Genomic DNA, 20,955 nt, shown 5'->3' with positions numbered 1-20,955 from the left:
ACAATGCAAGTGAACAGGTGCCATCAGGCTGCTGGCTGTTTGACGGTCCAAAAGTCATATTTAGGCAGCATAAAAGTAATCCACACGACTCTACTCAATCAATTAATGTCTTCTGAAGCAATCGATATGTTTGTGTAAAAAATAAACGGATAATTAAAACTTTAAAAACAAAAAAAAACGCTTCCTGCCAGCAGTCGACGCATCGCGTGACGTTCACGCCAGAAGTTGGAAGCGCGCGCTTTGTATATAACAGAGGAACGAACGTCACGTAAGATTTAGGTCATTTCAAACAGCAATCTAGTGCTGGCCGGAAGCAGCGATTTAAAGTTAAAAACATTTTAATTATCGATTTGTTTCTCACCAACTTATTGATTTGCTTCAGAAGATATTCACTGGTCAGCCAGCAGCATGATGGCATCTGTTTACTTGCACTGTGTGGACACCCTTACGAAAATCGAGAGTTCATCACAAACTTGCCGCAAATTCGCCACAGATCATTTTCACTTGCAAATGAGCTTTGCGGCAAATTATCCTTTGTTGTTGCCAAAGGTTTTCTGGAGGTTCACCACTACCGGAAAAGAGCTGTAAATGTCTGTCAAACATTTGCGGCGAATCCAAAGCTAATTTGCTTATGAAAATAATGAGCTGCAAATTTGTGGCTAGCTTAGATTTTTTGTAAGGACAAACAGAGGTGAAATGTGCTTATAAAAATCTTCACTTTGGTTTTGCTGAAGAAGGAAAGTCATACACATCTGGGATGGCTTAAAGATCAGTAAATCATGAGAGATTTTCATTTTTGGGAGAACTAACTCTTTAATGCCATATTCTGATTCACAATTTGACAACCGTGGGAACACAAGTAGGTATAACCTCCAAATGGGGGTGGAATCTCCAAAAGAGGGTGGGGTTACTCCAAAATGGGGAGGGGCTACTCCAAAAGACGGTTGCGCCAATGCCTTAAGGTTAGGGGCTCCCTATATCTTTAATGGTGATTTGGAGCCCTTTTTGGAGCAATGCCTGCAGCTATCCACTTCTCAACATGCTTTGTGTCATTCTCAATGGTATCGGTGTGGTGTTTTGGAAAGAGGGGGTGTGGCTAATCAATAGTTCATTCTTGTGATAGTTAGAATGGCTAAAATTGCTTACAGCACCTTTAAATCAATAGATACACAAGTATCTTGCCAGACAAACTCACTTGCAAAATAGATTTTTGTTCTTAATTTATATAATTTTTTAAAATGCTGAAGTCAGTCTTTGTTTTGAAATGGATCCACAATCTATTCCTCAGTTTTTTATTCTTGTGTCACATATTTAATTTTCTTTATAACCATTTGAGCAGCTTTATAAAATCTAATTTTATAAAAATGTTTTCATGACAAATTATACTATCAGCGTAACAAACTGAGTGAAAATCTCAACAGAAAAATGTCTTGGACAGCGTACTTTCGAGCTGGCATCAACAAAAACGGATGATCATGTTATTCTGCATGATTTGATCTTATGTGCTTTAATGGAAGCAAGAAAATCTGACCGTCTGAACAAAGGAGTTAACATGATCAATGTCACAGATTTTTTTTATGTGATTAGTGACCCAGAAATAGTGCAGAATCTTAAATATGTCTTGTTCGTTTTACACCAACTCTTTTCCTTGTTTAACATTTTCCAAAATCCTAAAACTCTCAGTTTCGATGTTCAAATTAGATTTTGAATCCCAGATGTTCAATGTCTTCTCAGACTTTTGGACCCATCTTTATGCAAATCTTTATCTGTGGGTTATCGCTTTGCTACTGTTGGGTAAAGCAGCACTCCGCTGAATGAAGACAGAATTTCACTGGACGATGAAATTGCCAGTTTCCCTGCTGTCATCACAAGTCCCACCCTCTGACCCCGCTTCAAATTAAGCGCAAGACTTAGAGAGGCGGAGCCTCCACAGACACACCCCTCAGTGAATCCACCCCCTACTCCAGCAGTGTAAAGCTTCTGAATGTTTCGATTGGCTACTGAGAGAAAAGCCTCGACTCGCTCTCCTGTCTGAGCAGTTAGCACAGCACTGAGCAAGTACCGCCCATCCATGGGCACAGTGAACACACCTATAGAGATAAATATTCAAATTAAAGTTAACATGAAATAAAAATGTACCCTATGTACTTTCTTAATACACATTCCTGGTCTTATTGTGCACAATTATTTGCAGCATGTTATTCCAAAGATCTTAATATGTCTTTATCAACACTTAATAACTTGCTCCACTTCTGTTTTTTTCACACATTTTACCGTCCGCCAGTAACATGCTACACGCCAAAGTTTAACCCTCCTATGGGATACGGTCATTTTTGACCTAAATAAATTTTCCTTATTTAATAAAAATGGTTTCCATCCTGTTTTTGTTGTTGTTTTTTTCTCCCAAGTTTGGCATGCCCAATTCCAAATGCGCTCTAAGTCCTCGTGGTGGCGTAGTGATTCGCCTCAATCTGGGTGGCGGAGGACGAATCTCAGTTGCCTCCGCGTCTGAGACAGTCAACCCCCGCATCTTATCACGTGGCTTGTTGAGCGCGTTACCGTGGAGACATAGCATGTGGAGGCTTCACGCTATTCTCCGCGGCATCCACGCACAACTCACCACGCACCCCACTGAGAGCAAACCACATTATAGCGACCACGAGGAGGTTACCCCATGTGACTCTACCCTCCCTAGCAACCGGGCCAATTTGGTTGCTTAGGAGACCTGGCTGGAGTCACTCAGCATGCCTTGAATTCAAACTTGCGACTCCAGGGGTGGTAGTCAGCGTCTTTTCGCTGAGCTACCCAGACCCCCCAATAAAAATGGTTTCCTTTATCTGAGCAGTACAAGACTTGGTGACTTTTCCTCCATTTGCCATCTGAACATACAAAAAATAAATTGGGCTTGATTCGATAAGTTTAAGTGGTCATAAAAAAATAAAGTGACACCTTTGGTATTCATGGTCAAAACTGACCAACCATTGAAAATGAATGGGAAAGACCAAAAAACAGAGCAATTTTTTTTATCTGTCAAATACAATCAATAAATCAGCCACAGAATAGACAGAAATTACAGGGTGAGACTCTAAAACATCCTCAGTGCAAAACACACACACCCACTCACACAGAAGCACACTTACACACACAGCTTTTTTTCTTTTTTTTTTCATTTGTCAAAAAAATAAATAAAAAAATCAGTCACAATGCTAAACACACACTCAAAAATGAAGGGGTGAGACGATAACACACTCACAATGCAGAACACACACACACATTTGCAAAATAAATGTTTACTATAGAAAGTCTGAAAGTGCAAAATGTTTACTCAGATTCTTCTGTTTTATACTATAATTGAATTTTCAGAATTTTGCAGTTCATTTGTTTCTTGATGTTCATTTTCTTGACATTATTATGCATTTACTTTGAGTTATTAAATTTGTATATGTTTGAAATAAATTATTGGTAGAAAAATGCTTATTCGGCATCTTCTCTTTGTAACACCATGGTCAGGTTTGATTGCAATCATAAAGACATATACTGCAAAAACTTCAAATCAATTTTAAAATGCTAAACTTTAAAAATAATGGTTTGATAATGCCTAAATATATATCCAAATGCATATCTTGTGATAAAATATAAAATTAGGTTACAACAAGCCATCAGAATATACAGTTGGTGGCTATAGCCATCTACTGGCTGTTACTGGCATGACATGGTTTTCAAGTCATGTTATTTATATTTTGTTCAGCAGATGGCAGCAATCTGCCTCCAATTTATGCCACATTCTCATATTTTCTTCATGTTTCGACTTATAGAAGTGTAGGTTCTGATTTTTTTTCCAGAAATTTGCTTATTTGTATATGCAAATTATGGTAAAATTTAGAAATTTACATGTAAATAATATCAAAATAGCATAAAATCCCAGAAGAAATGCATAATTTTATTGTTCTTACTTCAGGAAAGAAGAAATGGTATCATCATCATCATCAAAAAAAAAAAAAAAAAAAAAGGGTTACACATCTGATCCTTCCGGTCAAAAATGACCACGAATTCCAAAGGGAGGTGCCATTTTTCAATACCATAGGAGGGTTAATATTTAGGATTAGGGATTTGAACAAACCCCTAACCCCAAGTATGAGAAATAATAGTGCTGATGCAAAACAAACAACACATAGAAAGAAAAGTGATGGAGAAACTGTGTGACAGTGTGAATGTACCTGTGTGTGGATCATAATGTCCTCCATCATTTAACAGAACATTGTTGAATCGGATGATACCAATTTGCCCAGGAAATGGCACCAGTGTCAGACCGGCCGAAAACGACATGTGTGTCATTAATCGTCCTTCTCCTGTATAAACACACACATACTCACTTTACTCATTGTTCTGTCAACACAGATCCGTGAAATATAGGGAAAGTTTAGATTTACCTGCGGCCATTTGAACCGTCTTTAATGGAATCTGTGCTGTAGATGTGGAAAACAGTCATTTAATAAATATTGTGTATAAAAATGCATCTATTCTTTAAACATTTTGAAAGATGCTTAGTATGGAGGACTAGAAGCGCCACTTTAAATAAAAATAAAAAAATAGTTCATACATTTTTCATTTTAATACATTTACGCAAGTTAAAAATAAAAATGTAAATGCATTACTTTAAAAAATAAATAGATATTTAAAATTAGTTATTTAAAAGGAATATTCCAGGTGCAATACAAGTGAAGCTCATAATTTCAACTCATCCCACATTAATTAAAATAAAGTGGTTACAGTAAGGCACTTACAATGGAAGTGAATGGGGCCAGTCGATAAACACAAAAATACACATAGTATCAAAAGTATAGCTACAAGATGTAACTATTATACATGTTAACATGATACTAGCATAATAAAAACGCTTATTAACCATATTAACCCAAGTTACTGTATAATCCAATAATGGGATTACAGGGTTTTGTCATCGTCATATAACTTTACACGGATAAGGTTAGTAGGCGATTTTATCACACCAAAATCATATTAACACGTATAATGTTTACATCTCGTGGCTATACTTTTGAAACAGTGCGTTTATGCCAAACATATGGTTAAGTGAGCTTAATTTGTATTGACCTCAGAATATTCCTTTTACTTAATGTTTAAAACAACAGGTTTATTTAACAAAACAATACATGAATAAAACATTTTGAATGCAACTTTTAGATTGCATTTTAAAAGCATCTGCCAGTTACTTTTCTTTATCTCTTTGCTAGTTGAGTACAAAAATGTAATTGGACTACTGACAACATGAAAGCAACCAATAAATATGGATTGAATTGTAAGACATTTTTGAATTAATTAAACAATATATGATTTATATATATAGATATTATTATTTTTTTTTTTTTTTTTTTAATTGGCACTCCAAATCAACCATAATTCAGCCACAATAAAGCGTTGAATACCAGAAACTGAATCTGGACTGAGAGCGGCAGGTGGAATCAGGGGGTAACCTGTCAACAACAATACAATGCATTCTTTGTGGTAGCCTGAATTTGAAAAACACATTTTTTTATAACTAAGCCTGTACAATACATAGACACATATATCTGAACACACATACCTGCCTGGCCTGTGACAAGTGTCCGGCTCCCCTTAGGGGTCTGTGATGACAATCTGGTTCCTGGAGGCCCTGCCTCTCCTGACATCAAGACAGGCAGCACTGGGACAGGCAGATCTCCCTCTGTGGGAACATTTACAGCCTTAGTACCTTCATGAACACCTGGAGAGATGTAGAAGAGTGATTGCAGAAAGACAGAGTTAGATGAAAAATAAATGAAGGCCTGACACTTAACAGATGTGACACTGCCACACCTCCATCTGGTTTAAGAGAAAACCCAGAGTTCAGTACAACAGTACACAATATTTGGCATATACACTACAGTGCATGGACAAAGTATATAGACACCCAAATGTGATTGTTGAACATTTAATTATGTTGAACATTAAATAATTTTAAAACCATGGGCATTAATAGAGAGTTGGTCCTCACTAACACTCTTCTGGGTAGACTGTCTGCTAGATATTTGAACACAGCTGTAGGGATCCATTAAATAGGGGGTGTCCACATTCTTTTGGCCATGTAGTTGTCAAAAAACCTTGACAAAAAGTTATCAAGAGAATTTTGATTGGTCATAAAGCTTTGGCGATAAACCCTAATTTGCATTTTGGGTATGGTTCATTTGAACTAATTGGCCTATATCTTCTGAACGCAAAGTCCAAACTTAAAGATTTTTGGGACTTGTGGACATCAGGACATTCTGAGGGCACGCACCAATTATTGTAAAATTCTGAAGCTAGGGGGCGCTATAACTAAAAAAAAACAAACAAAAAAAAAACATTTTTACCATCTTGAACACCTGGAGTGAGGTAGAAGAGTCATTACAGGAGGAGAGAGAAAGAATTAATGCCTGACAGTAAACAGGTGTGACTCAGCTGCCACATACAATGGAAATCCATCAATCTTAGCATGCATGATGACCTATAATTGTTTTAAACTAAGCTGGACCACCAAATCTCAAAGATGAGTGTTAAAAGATGAATGTTAATGGCGTTGGGGCAAGGCGTTAATAGTGAGTTTAACTGCTTCCAAGCAGTTGTTTGTGGGAATGCTTGTAAATTTCTTAATATGTTGTGTTGCCTAGTAAGCAGCAAGTAGTCAAACATTGTTCTCAGTGTGTGTCAGCCAACTACACCGCAGCCAAGTAAGGGATAATGTGCTGTCAGCCTGTCGTAAATAGCCCGAACTATTTATGTTGGTAGAAAAGAAATACTTGAATTTGCTAGCCACATTTCATCTGAAATGTGAGTTACTTGCGATCATTTTCTTGTTTACTCAAGTTTGAGCTGTTGGTCTGAATATCAGCATGGGTAATTATCTGTGGCCTCTTGATCATGTGATATTGCTTACCAAATAAATAAATGGACATGAAATATTGATTTGAGTTGAAATTATTTTATTATTTTCCTTGAAGAGATCGGAGAGTGATATTAGAGACAGAAACAAGCACAGCGATGTTGGGAAAAAATTGCCCCATATAAGGGGTCAGTTATACAGTGTTGCTATGGACAACGGTCATATTTCAGAAATATGAGAACGCTGAATGCCACAATTGACCGATGTGTGTGAGTACATTTTATCCTGTATAAGTGCATCTCTTTTAGTGGGAGCACCTGTGACAGTAATGCACAATTCTTGTTTTGAGTCACTAGCTGTTCTTGACCTTTGACTTGTGAAAGCACATCCTGTCTTACCGCTTACACGCATATTTATTTATACGCATTTTATCTGGTAAAATAAAAAGGTCTTATTCTGGGAGAGTTTGTTGTTAGCTTATCAGCAGCACAATGATATGAGCTGTTGTATTATTGTTCGACATCCCATGATGTTTAGACACGGTAGCATCACTTTCTCTCTTTCAATCTGCAGAAAATTGACGCGCCTTTTTACTTCATTCCTTTCTTAGGATAAACATAACACATTTAGAATGATTTGAGGCCCTCTTGCCAGTCTGTGTGTGGCCCCTGCTATTTTTCACTCTTATTAATGAGATAGTTAAAAAAATTTGAAAATGTTCTCATCATTTACTCACCGTCAACATTGTTTTTTCCTTTTGAAACACAAAAGGTGAAATTCTGAAGAATGTTCTGGTTGCTTTTTTTACTCTGATTTAAAATGAACAAGGACTAAAGCTTACACGCTTAAAAAAAAAAAGATGCAAAAGCACCTTAAAGGGGTCATATCATGAGGAATCAAATTTACCTTGATATTTTGACATATAAGAGGTCTTTCTACTATAAAAACCTATGTTAAATTTCAGAACTCAAAGCTTAATTGCCAGTACAATAAAACCATTTATTGAAACCAAGCTGCAAAAAAGCCTCATTCTCTACTTCTGCAACTTCCTTACATCATTTGGGGTACATTAATTCATGACTATGCAGCTCAAAAAGATTAACGGCAACTTAAAATCAATGCACCCTTGGCCCCGCCAACTGGTGCTTCAGTTCGTAAACACAGAGAGAAGGACAAACAAAGCCTACTGTGACCTAACTATTCCTGAACACCAAAGGGGACCCATCTGGACTATTTAAATTATTTTTGTATTTAAACATGCACAGACAGATGTCTTTGACCACCTGATACATGTCTCATGCCGCTTTTAAAATACTTGGTGTCAAGTTACAACTGTGAAGAGGACAAGCAATTCAGTTTCATTTAGCTGCTGCTGTTTTGAGGACAAACGCATCATGGACGCATTCTTTCACCTATCTACGCTATTTTTAATTTTTGGTGTATGAAAACGTGCTGGATGGACGTCTTTGACCATTTAGATGCATTTCCGATGATGTGCATTTCAGTGCAGGATGATACTGGAAACTGGATGTGTCTTCAGTATATTTCAGCATGGATTGCGTGTTTTTTCAGCTCATATCAATGTGGATTGCTTGTGAGCCAGTCATAAAATGATTCAAGCTTTGCAAAGGAACTTTTATTGAAGGATGGGGCAGTTTAACACACTTGGACCTGATGCAAAACAGTAAGTAAACTGACCCATTCATGAATATTTCAAATGGATTTCAGGATTGACATCCTGTTTACACCGGGCGCGTCCGTTGACGCGATGCAATGGCTTGAGGCTGTCTACACCGGGTGCACCATCACAAACTTTTTAAACCATTTATTTGTGCAGTATAAGCACCAGTGTGTGCAGCACAAAATGGAACGGGACATCTGTTTACTGTCGGTGCAACGTGACACGCCACAATGGACACGTCCATGGTAGACAGCATCATTGATGGGTTCTATTGCTTTTGACACAATGCGACTCTCGCGTCCGGTGTAGACAGAGTGTGAGTGTTAACATTTGTGCTTGAGATGAACAGTTTAATATATTCAGATGCAATGTGTTGGATGTTCATTATGTTTGACCCCTGAAATTTAGTTTTATAATGTTGTGGAGCTTGTTCATTCTCTTCAGATTGAGTTTCAAAAAATGGCTGAATTTGAGGGGCTGCACGATGCCAATCACAAGAGTGGGCGTTTACGATTAAGTTTTAAGGAGGCGCTGATGCCAAAACCGAGCGTTTCAGACAGAGGGCCAGAGACAGGGTGGAGAATGAACATATATTACTAAATTATGATTTTTTTTAAGCAAAAAACGTTACTAACATTATCAGTGGACCTCAGGGAAGATAAAACTATATAAAAAAGAGCATTTCATGACCCCTTTATAAGTATAATAAAAGTAGTCTATATGACTCTTGCACAATATTCCAATTCACAAACTAGCCAGACTAAAATAAATAGAGATCGAAATTTAAGTCGTTATTCACAGAGAGTTAATGAGAGAAGTAGCCATGTCTAATTTGTGGACGAATCTTTCTTTTGAGTCTAATCTATTCAATGAATTGTTAACGTAGTTCACAAAACCAGCACATTTGTAAGATTTTGGGTGAGCAAATGATGAAAGAATTGTAATTTTTTTTCCTGAAAAGTGCCAATATGTTTGACATTAACCCCATGTAACTCTTGCCATGAATGAATAAGGGTTCATACATCTGTGTATTAATTGTGTACATACTGTATGGAAGCAGTTTTCTATGTATGAGTCAGTGCTACCCAGCTCCCTGCCAGAGGTCTTTCACTGTGTATAAGTAGATGAGATCATATGAGCTCGCATTGGTAGGGTGTGACATGTGAAACTGCTGCTTTCAATTTCTTTCAATGTTGGGGGGTAACTACATAGACTTAGCAACGCCATCAACTTAACTAGACTTCAGTAGCATGAAAGTAGCTTAACTTTTAAAAATAGTGTAGCTTGTCCAGTAACTAGCCATTTATTCCAACGTGTAGTGCGATACAACATTTACATTGCTGTTGTCACTTCACATTGTATTGTGTACAACCAAGCTGAGGAAATAATGGAATACATTCTCTTTAGAATGTCTCTCTGTCATGTAGTGTTAAGAGGTCCAATTCACTGTAGCGGATCTATGTGTGTGCAAAAAAAAGTTACATTTCGGACTTAGAGGCGTATTAACATCGGGCACTTATTAATAAATTGCCACTAACAGATTAACCATGTATTGTATAAATTCTTGATAATGCCATGTTACCCACAAATTAATAGGTATATTTCATTTTTTGATGCGGATAAACAGTTAACAACTTCTTCAATTCTGTTTTAATGCTTTGTATTTCTGCATTGAGCGAAAAGCATAATATTCAAGAGCTGCTGAATCCAGTGCCTGGGTAGCTCAGCGAGTATTGACGCTGACTACCACCCACGGAGTCACGAGTTCGAATCCAGGGCATGCTGAGTGACTCCAGCCAGGTCTCCTACGCAACCAAATTGGCCCGGTTGCTAGGGAGGGTAGAGTCACATGGGGTAACCTCCTCGTGGTCGCTATAATGTGTGGTTCTCGCTCTCGGTGGGGCACGTGGTGAGTTGTGCGTGGATGCCGCAGAGAATAGCGTGAAGCCTCCACACACGCTACGTCTCCACGGTGACGCGCTCAACAAGCCACGTGATAAGATACGCGGATTGACGGTCTCAGACGAATTCGTCCTCTGCCACCCGGATTGAGGCGAGTCACTATGCCACCACGAGGACTTAGAGAGCATTGGGAATTGGGCATTCTAAATTAGGGAGAAAAGGGGAGAAAATCCAAAAAAAAAAAAAAAAAAAAAAGGAGCTGTTGAATCTGTCCATTGGAATTACTACAAGCAAAACGAAGTCAAAATCCCTGAGTGTGCCTAAAAAGTCCTGAAGTCTTATGCCATTTTATTTAAACCCTTTCACTGTGTATGTTGCAATGGTATCTATTATTGCATTATTTTGAATGAATGCTGCTGGGTGGAACTTCAAGCTGACTAATGTGTCCAGAACATCTTAAAAATTACCAACACAAAATTGGCAAATGAGAAGCAGATCCCCATATGCACACACACACACACAATAGTCCCTTAAAAGGCCAACCATTGCTCAACTCTGGAGCCTGTCCAGTCGAGACATGTGTGTACAATAAATACACAGAAGGGAAATAATACTTCCCCTAGGAGGTACCTGCTCCTTTCAACACATATTCTTGTGTATTTAAAGGAAATCCTACTTTAAACGCTAACATTTAGAAGTCATCTTAAAACACTTGCACAGCAGTGTTGGGGAAGCAACTTTGAAAACTAGCATGCCACGCTACAAGCTCCTTATGATTTAAAGTAGTTAAACTACAATAATGTGACCCTATTGATAACATCCTTAGCAACACTACAAGCTACTAACAAGTAGCTAACCACATCAAAGCAATTTAAATAGATCCTAAATAGATATTTTTGAATATCAAAACAATGCACAAAAACAAAGGTTTTTGAACAAATTAATCTTGATTACGGCAACAGCATTAAACTTGAACAGATAAATGTACACTAAATAGAATACAACTGAATTGAAAATGTAGTGATGAACAGCAGCATTTGACTAAATATTTGGCTAAAAGTTGTAGAATGTGGTTATCACTCCCTTAAAGATACCATGAAATCAAAATTAAAGTTTTGTGGGGGGCCTGGGTCAGCGAGTATTGACGCTGTCTACTACCCCTGGAGCCGCGAGTACGAATCCAGGGTGTGCTGAGTGACTCCAGCCAGGTCTCCTAAGCAAACAAATTGACCCAGTTGCTAGGGAGGTTAGAGTCACATGGGGTAACCTCCTCGTGGTCACGATTAGTGGTTCTCGCTCTCAATGGGGCACGTGGTAATTTGTGTAGCATGAGTCTCCACATGCTGAGTCTCCGCGGTGTCATGCACAACAAGCCATGTGATAAGATGCACGGATTGACAGTCTCAGAAGCGGAGGCAACTGAAACTTGTACTCCGCCACCCGGATTGAGGTAAGTAACCACGCCACCACGAGGACCTACTAAGTAGTGGGAACTGGGCATTCCAAATTGGGAGAAAAGTTTTTTAGTTTTGCTGCTTTTAGTCCATATCTATTAGCTTTAAGGTCATCTATATGCTAATTTACTTCTAAAAGTTGACAAAAAAATTCAGAAGATAGTCACTCTATCTGCAGTCTCTCTCTTCCAGCTAAAAAGATAGCTGAGGCTCACACAGAGGTTCAGAAACCTTGTCCAATAAAATGCTATCTTGAACTAAAATGCACTTTCCCTTACAACTGTTCAGCGTGCCTGGTTGTGTTCTAACTGGCGCTGATTATGCCTTCGCAGGGCACTTTGAAGGGAACAAAATCCATACTGTAGGGTCATTCCAAAAAGATTTTACAGTAGGAATCACTTAAAAAGTGAGTTATGACTGACTGATATTGCCTTTCAGCCATCTCACAGTAGAGAGTAATTGTCTTGGAAGGGAATAGGGCATAGGAATGATCCCTTCTGAATGGGACGCCAAACGCAGCAGCTGGACACAAAGAAAATGTATTTATATAAACTGGAGGTTTCTTGGGATGTTCCGCTCAAGTAAGTGTTCTTTATTCTATATGCTTAGTGTATTGTGCTTTAAAACATGGATATATTATCTTTTACTTGCTTGTTTCTTATTCATCCATATTGGCACTGTCTCCAGCCTCGTTGTTAGCAGACTGCAGTGTTTGTTTTAGGGCTCGTTATGCAGTAACGGGTTTAGTTAGATAATCATTCGATTCTCGAGTCTTTGGAAAAGCTAGCCGGTATTGAGATTTCTTCTTAAGCTTCCCCGGAAAGCGACTCTGACATGAGCAGCACATTGTGGAAATGGGTATGTATGTGTATGTGTGTGTGTCTGTATACTAAAGCCTAATGGCTATTTTGAAAAATGGGACAAGTCGTTCGACATGTCATGCCCCCACTTCCTGTTTCAGTAGGAAATACGTCAAAACACCAAATCGAATCATGCTCGTCAAAGCACTTGACGGGGACTTTGTGTACAGACTGGGATTAAGCACTCAGATGAGGATTAAAGTCTAAAAGTAAAGTAACATTTATCCATTCATAGCAAATTACGCAGATGAAATACAGTCATCTGAAGACGAATCCACACGATTTATGAGTTCCGTTGGACTGATGGACTTGACCAATAGGAAGTTGCTTGGTTTGACAGTGACCACTGAATGGGCAGTGCTTCATACATAGCTTCACTGTACATTCACAATATAAGAGGATATCATTTTAGCTGTGAGTTACTTTGTAACTTCACACTCAGAGAAAGAAGATGCTTGGCAAGTAGTTTTTGCCGGCTTCACACTCGTTTAACACACCTTTGTCGCCTGAAGAATTTTGCTCCGCAGGTTTAAATGTTACCTAGTTTATTTAATGGAAGAAGCCAAACTTTTTTCACCAGAATGAACTAAAGCACTCTAGGTGAATGAAATCTGCATTTATACTATGTGTGGCATCGTTTTAAAATTAGTACACTGAGGGTGACATCACGGAAGGTTGTCAACTCTAGGGAAGACGAATTTCAGGTATGTGTGCAAACAGGAGAAAAATCACCAAATGAACACCTTGGCAGAACAAAACGTCATTGTATTTCGTTTTAATTTTTAGGTGAACTACAAGAAGCCTGTTTATCCAGGAGGTAGCCTTAACCATATTTAGCTGCAATGTGCACATGGCTATCGTAGTGGGTGGTGGGAGTGTAGTGGTTAAGGATCAAGTGTGGTTGTTGTTTTGGGCCCAGGTAAATGAGGAATTACAGAGATCCCCTATCACAATAGAGCTCTTCATTAAGACACTTAAAACACTTACTATTATAGGACTGTAGTTGCAAATAGTATACCATCATTTTGAATAGAAGTGTCTTTTAAATGACAAAAACACTGTAAAAATTAAGATATTTGAGGCACCATTTTCTGGAGATCGTCCAGAGACCCATTAATTTCTCAGAGAAACTTACTCTTAGTTCCAGTTAGAACTCTAAAGAATGAAAAGGACTGTCAACGATTTCTTCAGTAACCCCATTATAAGGGAAAGGCTTAGGGAAAGTTCCTTGAGTACATACAGTAAATAGGGTTTTGAGGCTACTTTAAGGGTGTCTGGAAGATCAACCAGACAGTTCTGTCAGCATGGCAGCTGAGGAATCCCAAATGTTGCTTCAAGTATCTTTTCATTTTTACAATGCAGTTTTTTGTTATCCAAATAAGAGCATTGTTTACCTGTATATTGAGGTGTGCTTGCAATCCCATCCTGCCTCTCTTTTGAAGAGTGTGAAGAGTTTGCTTTAAACATGTTGGTGTCATTTGTATGCGTGTTCACTGTGCTGTTCAGTTGTCGGACATAGGACCACAAGCCATTAACATGTTTGTTTAGTCCATCTTTTATACGTTTGAGACTGTCTGACATTGGTTCAAACCGGCCGCAAACACCCTCAATGCCGGCCACGCGTCCATCAAGCCCATTGAGCAAACCATTCATGGTGATCACTTGCTCTTGGTTTCGCCCACAAACCATCTCCAGCTTTTCCAACCGTTGCAGCAGACTTCCATTGTAACTCTGAGTTACGGACTGATTGAGGTCTGGGACAAAGTTCTCCACACTCTTGATATGCTGTTCAAGAGATCCCACCTCATCCTGCAAGTTCTTTGTGCGTTTCTCCAAGACTTCTAGGTGCTGTCCATGATCTAACAGTGCAGTCAGTAGCTGTGAGCTGCTGTTGTGATGTTGAACAGCATTGATCTTTTCTTCAAAAGCTATGTTTTGCTCCTCCACTTCCTTAAGTCTCTCCCTTCTCAACTTCTCCTCAAGATAGAGGCAATGTACCTCTGCACTCTTTTCTGCAAGACTAACCCTTGCTTCCAAAACATATCCTTGTGCTTTAATCTCTGCAAGGGTGGAATTGTGGTGCCTAATGGCATCAGTCAGGAGATGCTGGGTGTCTCTTAGCTTCTGGACCTCAGTACTGTCCAACCCTGAGGACGTTTCACTTGGAACGAGGAGACGCAAATCTTGGATCTCCTTGCGGAGTTCAGCCTCTTTGGAGTCAAGGAGTTCTATCAAGCTCAAGTAGGAGGTCTCGTGCTCCTCACACTGCTCCTGAACTGACAGTACCTTGTAATCGCACGCATTCTTTAGGTCAGCAATTTTGATGTCCATACCTTCAAGAAGTTCCTGACGGAGAGCAGAGAGCCTTGCATCTACATATGCCTCACATGAACACTCATTGGTTGAAGGTGTGGACAAAGGTTGAAGTTGGCCAGGACTGGCTGCCTCTGTTAGCTGATGCAGCTGTCCATCAATGTTCTGAATCATAATGTGCAGATCTTGGATGCTGTTGGTATTGGTACTGATTGTGTTGGAGAGCTGGGTGACCTGGTTTTGGAGCTCATCAGCCACTGGTGAGACACGGAGGTCAGATGGAAACAGGATGCTCTCAGTTCCACCTGTCTTAACATCCTGTGGCTGCCGTAGGTTCCCCAACATATTTAGAATGATCTTGCTAGCATCTTCCTGTAAATCCAAACGCAAGTTTGCATTGGCTGATGTCATGGCAGCTTGCAGGTCGAGGACTGTCTGTGAAAGACGCTCTACTTCTTCTTCTAATGCCTGAACACGATGACTCTCTTGTTGTCGATCTCCAGGAACTCCCCCTTCACTACTAAACTCACCCGTCTGCGTCAACGGATGTCCTCTTTGTCCGCTTTGCCCAGGATGCAACCATGGATGTGCCCCAGAGAAGACCTCTGGTCCTTGAGCAACCAAAGCCAAACTTATTAATGCAGATCAAAAGTTTACAGTTTTTTACCAGGTTTACATGGTTATGACATGAGTGGAAAAAATAACTGTCATGATGAGGTTGGTAAGTGATTGTATCACACTAATTTCAAACTAACATATATTTACTCTTCCAAAACCTAGTGAGTTACCTTCGAAGACCAAAATTTAAGGCATCATAAGCGCACTCCAAACACGAAGGCTGTCCCAAAAGGTGGGTAAATTAATTATGCTACCTCCTGACATACCTTGTTTTGACCAAATTCTAAAGGCTCATACACAATCACCCTTGCACAGTGAAATTCTGTGGGCGAAATACAGTCATCTCAATGGAAATCCACACGCTCAGGAATTTTGCCTGATGGACTTCTGGTGGCAAAGACATTTCCTTATGCAGACCTCACGTGAGGTTCAAGTTTGGTGAACTCTGAAAAGCAAATTTGCAGCACTGATCAATAGCAAGCTTAGCAGTGACCTCTGTGAGATCGGTCCTTTGTACATAGCACATCTGGGTTTCACACATGCTTGTAATCTGCCCCTGCCAATTTTACCTGCAAAATTTCACAGTGCAAGGGTGAATGTGACTGAGCATTAAGGTAGAAATACATGTAACCTTAACAAATAAGGCAACCTCAGAAAAACAAATCCAAGATGGCCGACGAATCGAGAGCAATTTAGATTATAAATATACTGACAAGTGCAATTCCCCATCAGACGTTTATAATTTCAAATGTATTTCCCTTTTCCTGTGGTGCTACTGACAGCGTATTGACGAGGTGCCTCAGAGACAAGTTCTGGTCCCATGGAAACCAGGAAGTAATCGTGTTCACATAATAAATAATGAGCACAATTTGGACATTTTATTTTCACTCTAAAATTACATTTCTACTAGACTGACGGTTAGGGTTAGGGTGTATGGTTAATTTAAATATGCATTTCTGTTTACTGCATTACATAGGGTGACCATATTCTAGCTTTCCAAAAAGAGGACACTTGGGGGGGGCAAAAAAAAAAGGTGTCCTCTAGTTGACCCAATAGTTGCTGCAAGCCTCTTATAATCGACCAATTGGTGTGCGAGAAGGCGGGACTTACAAAGAGGGGTTAAAGCAATGCAAATATGCATGCACACACAATGAAGTATTAGACCAGATGCACATCATAATGCAACTAAAGCCGAATCCCGGACATTTTCGGATGCTTTTTTAAGGTCCGAAAAAGAGAACATGTCCGGGAAAGAGAGGACGTATGGTCACCCTAGTATTACTTCATTTACAACTAAAAAGAAAACTTGCTTTGCAACTAGCTTTAGGTGCCACCTTGTGGACATTTGTCCTGGAAACTAGAGCTCACATGTGAACATATGTTCAACACCACTTCCCGCTTTGGGTACTGGCTCCGAAATTCAGAACGATTTCAGCTGAATAGCTTTCGACTAACTGTTGCCTATGTAGGCAGGAGGAAGCGAGGCAGCTCACTAGGTTTTGGTAGAGAACGCTAATGTTTAAGCGTATGGTTCTACTTTTGAAACAGTGTGTAAATTGTATATTTTTAACGTTTAATCAGTTGCTTTGCAATCACCACTTAGGCTTCCACACTATAAGTGCATTACTGTAAAATTAAGATTTTTTTTTTTAACAAAAACACTGTAAAGAAATTATTTTCTGTGGTAATCCATGCTAAAGATTATAAATCTTAAATTAAATTTAATCCACAATATTCCTTTAAAAGAGCCTTACTCAGCACGTTCTGTTGAGATCTGTGGATGGATGGAAGATTTTGGTTTGGTTCTTCTAGAACATGAGGTTTGGGTGGGGCGTCTTTCAGCTCTGTACAGTCATGACCTAGGTAGCCTGGACAACACCTCCATTCCAGCTCAGTCACTTGTTTGTAGCCTACTTTGTACATGGGCCTCAGGTGAGTGTGATACCTAGAAAGACAATTGTGATTTATGATGATCAAGGCATCTTTAAAACTTAAACCATAGTGTTCACATGGACCATGAGACATTCAGTTTGTGAACAAAAAAATGGATAGCAGAAATAATAATTACTTAAGGATTTCAACAATACAACTTGGTGAGGGTAAGTAAATGATGACAAAATTTTCATTTCTGGGGTGAATTATCCTTTAACAGACATATAATTGTCAAAGCCTGCTACTGAGTAGAGCGCATTCTGAATGTGAGCTGTATGTTTCAGAGGAAACAGAGTGACAACATTTGTCCAGGGAGAGTTGAAAAATGTTATTAATCTGTTGTGTCTCTATCCACATAAGGATGCATTCCTCTTTTTTAACGGGTTGTGGAAACAAACATTTCATGCAAAAAGATTTGAAGAATTATTATGTACATAACTTATTACGATTTGCTTCAACAGTGACACACACCTGGAGTGCAGCTTTGAATGCAGGGGAGTAACGTGCATGACCATGTGTGCATTTAGGAGCTAGAATCACAGCATCATTAAGGTAAGGTTCATCTATCAGTGCTGCTGTATGTTTTATAGATATACACAGAATTGTTTAAGATTCCACACTATTTGGTGAACTAGGACACTATTCATTAAATAAGCAAATTTGTGACATTAATCATGTTAATTGCTATCCTACAGTCCGTCAGATTTCTTTGCTTCCATTTCCACATCATGCCGGGAAAAGGGATCATCAGGGTTTGTTCGTGCCAGCTCGAGTGCATTCGGTCATTAAAGCAAAAGGTAACATATCAAATACTAATAAATTCTAAAATTCAATTTACCAATGCCAGATTGCACAATAGTTGTTTGCAGAAACAACAGACATTCTAACTGCAGCATTTCTCAAGGTTTCTGGCAAATGTACACAAGCTAATACAGATTGTTCAGTGCGGCCCCTGGCACTTTGGGAGTCATAAATAATTTGGATACTGATAACACAATAATGACCTGCCAGACGATGGGTCCAATTTAACTGCATTGCTCCTTCAACTAGGAGCAATTTCACAATCTCATCTAACCTCTTGTCACTTCCTCCAATAAAAAAAAGCTGGAGTCTGGATATTTGTGGGGAACATAGATCAGTTAAGACAAATGCGTGGATGTGTGCATGCTAGAGAGAAAGAGAGAGCAATTTGGCTCAATGGTTGACTTTAATTGCAAAATTTCAGCAATATTATACCTACTCCAACAATTTCAGTGAATATGTCATAGCCTACTAGTCAACTTAACGGATCCCTGGCTGAGCAGTAAACTGGTGCACCCCTCCGCCCACGGTGCGCTCTCCAGAGACACTTACATCACCCGCTGTGTGCAGTCTGGCTGATGCGGAGGACAGGGCGAGAGCTGCGGCTCCACGACGCGTTCACTCGCCGCCAACACAGCGCACGTCACGTTCTTATGGACTACAAACGCGCACCAGTTTCTGTAAAAGAGTGAAGAAAAAAAAAGACAGGAAAATTAAGAATATCAATAGAAACAAATAATACTTAGCATATAAAAATAATTGTCAAAATAAATCAAATAGCTGTTTGTATGGCTTATAATACACTATATATATATATATATATGTGTGTATATGTGTGTGTGTGTGTGTGTGTAGGCCTAATAAATAAATTCTAAACAGTTTGTATAGTTTATACTCAACAGCTGATAATAAAAATACCTAATAATAAATAATAAAATATACGCAGTTTTTATGGTTTATACTCGAACAACAGCTGATAATAAAAAATAAATATTAGCCTACTAAATAATAACAATAATAGGTAGTAATAATAACCCTTAAAGCACACGTACATCACCCAGACGTCTATTTGATGTATTTTTGTTGGTTGTTTGCATCAAGTTTCCTCTCTGATGTGAATAAGACCTTCAGCAGATGTCTTTGAGACGTTTATGACTTAGACTGTTTGTAAATCTGATCTTTTGAAGATGTTTAACAGATATGTTTATTAGATTGTGATACTTTCCAGATGAAAGGTATCACTTTAAACTTTAAAAGTTATATGCTGTGGAATAATTTTATAAAGAGAATTTTGTATCTAGTAAGTAAACAGCTCATTTACTGACCCCCTGAGTGTGGGTTATAATAGTTTAAGCTGTATGTGTTCATGTGGCACAGTTTGAGGTTCTTCTATATCCTCAAATTCACTGGCAGCTTAAGAGAAAGCTAGGTTACTTACTTGTTCCCTTGCCGTGAAATCGAGCTGGAATAGGGGTTGCCCTGGAAAAGACTGAACCTCGACGGACTTCCATACACCAATGGAAAGGTAATGAGACTAATAATTCCTGCACATAAGTGCACGTATCCTCCAAAGACGTACTTCATTTTAAATCATCCAACAGTCAACATGCACTGTACAAAAGCATTTACGAGCTCATAGGAAATGATTTCAAGAGCAAAGTGCTGTACATTGAGAGACTGACATGCGTTTGTAGGCGCTCCCGCCCCGCACAGAGAGAGAGAGAGAGAGAGAGAGCGAGCGCAACTTTCTACTGGACGCTCCTGTGCGCCTATTATTGCGGGATACTTTGAGGTCTCCCAATAAACTTTTTTTACATACAGGAGAGACTCAGAACTTTCTTCTGTGTACGTGGTTTAGTCTAAATGGTTACCATGTACTTCCCTCCTCAGAACAAACACTAATAAAAAATCCCAATTGCTTTAATAAATTTGAACCAATTCAAAGGATCCAAAAGGGATTTATATATACATATATATACTGTATATACATATATATACTGTATATACATATATACATATATATACTGTATATACATATATACATATATATATACTGTATATATATGTATATATGTATATACAGTATATATATGTATATATGTATATACAGTATATATATGTATATATATATATGGTTTCATATAAACAAAATACATACAAAAAAAATTATATATATATATATTATACATACATACAGTTGTGCTCAAAAGATTGCATACCCTTGGAGAATTGGTAATATATGTACCATTTTTAAAGAAAACGAGTGAGCAGGCAAAACACATTTCTTTTATTTCTTATGGGATTCATATTCAACTGTAGGTTATAACAGAATGGCACAATCATAAAACAAAACATGGCAACAAAGAAAAAAATGAAATGACCCCTGTTCAAAAGTCTGCATACCCTTAGTTCTTAATACTGTGTATTGCTCCCTTTAGCATCAATGACAGCGTGTAGTCTTTTGTAATAGTTGTCTATGAGGCCCCAAATTCTTGCAGG

General features: G+C 38.7%; 1 protein-coding gene across 1 annotated transcript; it reads right to left on the bottom strand.

Moving 5' to 3' along the window:
• Positions 1 to 804: 804 nt before the first annotated feature.
• Positions 805 to 20,040, bottom strand: LOC127412246 (EMILIN-2-like). The gene is made up of 9 exons (XM_051648472.1): positions 19,895 to 20,040; positions 19,009 to 19,134; positions 17,478 to 17,668; positions 14,187 to 15,716; positions 5,603 to 5,761; positions 5,445 to 5,492; positions 4,431 to 4,466; positions 4,218 to 4,349; positions 805 to 2,090 (listed from the first exon to the last, which is right to left on the bottom strand). The coding sequence occupies exons 1-9, from the start codon at positions 20,038 to 20,040 to the stop codon at positions 1,774 to 1,776; spliced, it is 2,685 nt and encodes an 894-aa protein (XP_051504432.1). The 3' UTR covers positions 805 to 1,773.
• Positions 20,041 to 20,955: the final 915 nt, after the last annotated feature.

This window comes from Myxocyprinus asiaticus, chromosome 2 (assembly GCF_019703515.2).
Source record: "Myxocyprinus asiaticus isolate MX2 ecotype Aquarium Trade chromosome 2, UBuf_Myxa_2, whole genome shotgun sequence".
NCBI lineage: Eukaryota > Metazoa > Chordata > Actinopteri > Cypriniformes > Catostomidae > Myxocyprinus > Myxocyprinus asiaticus.
Note: the sequence above shows the minus strand (reverse complement) of the source record. Positions and strands in the feature narration are given on the sequence as shown.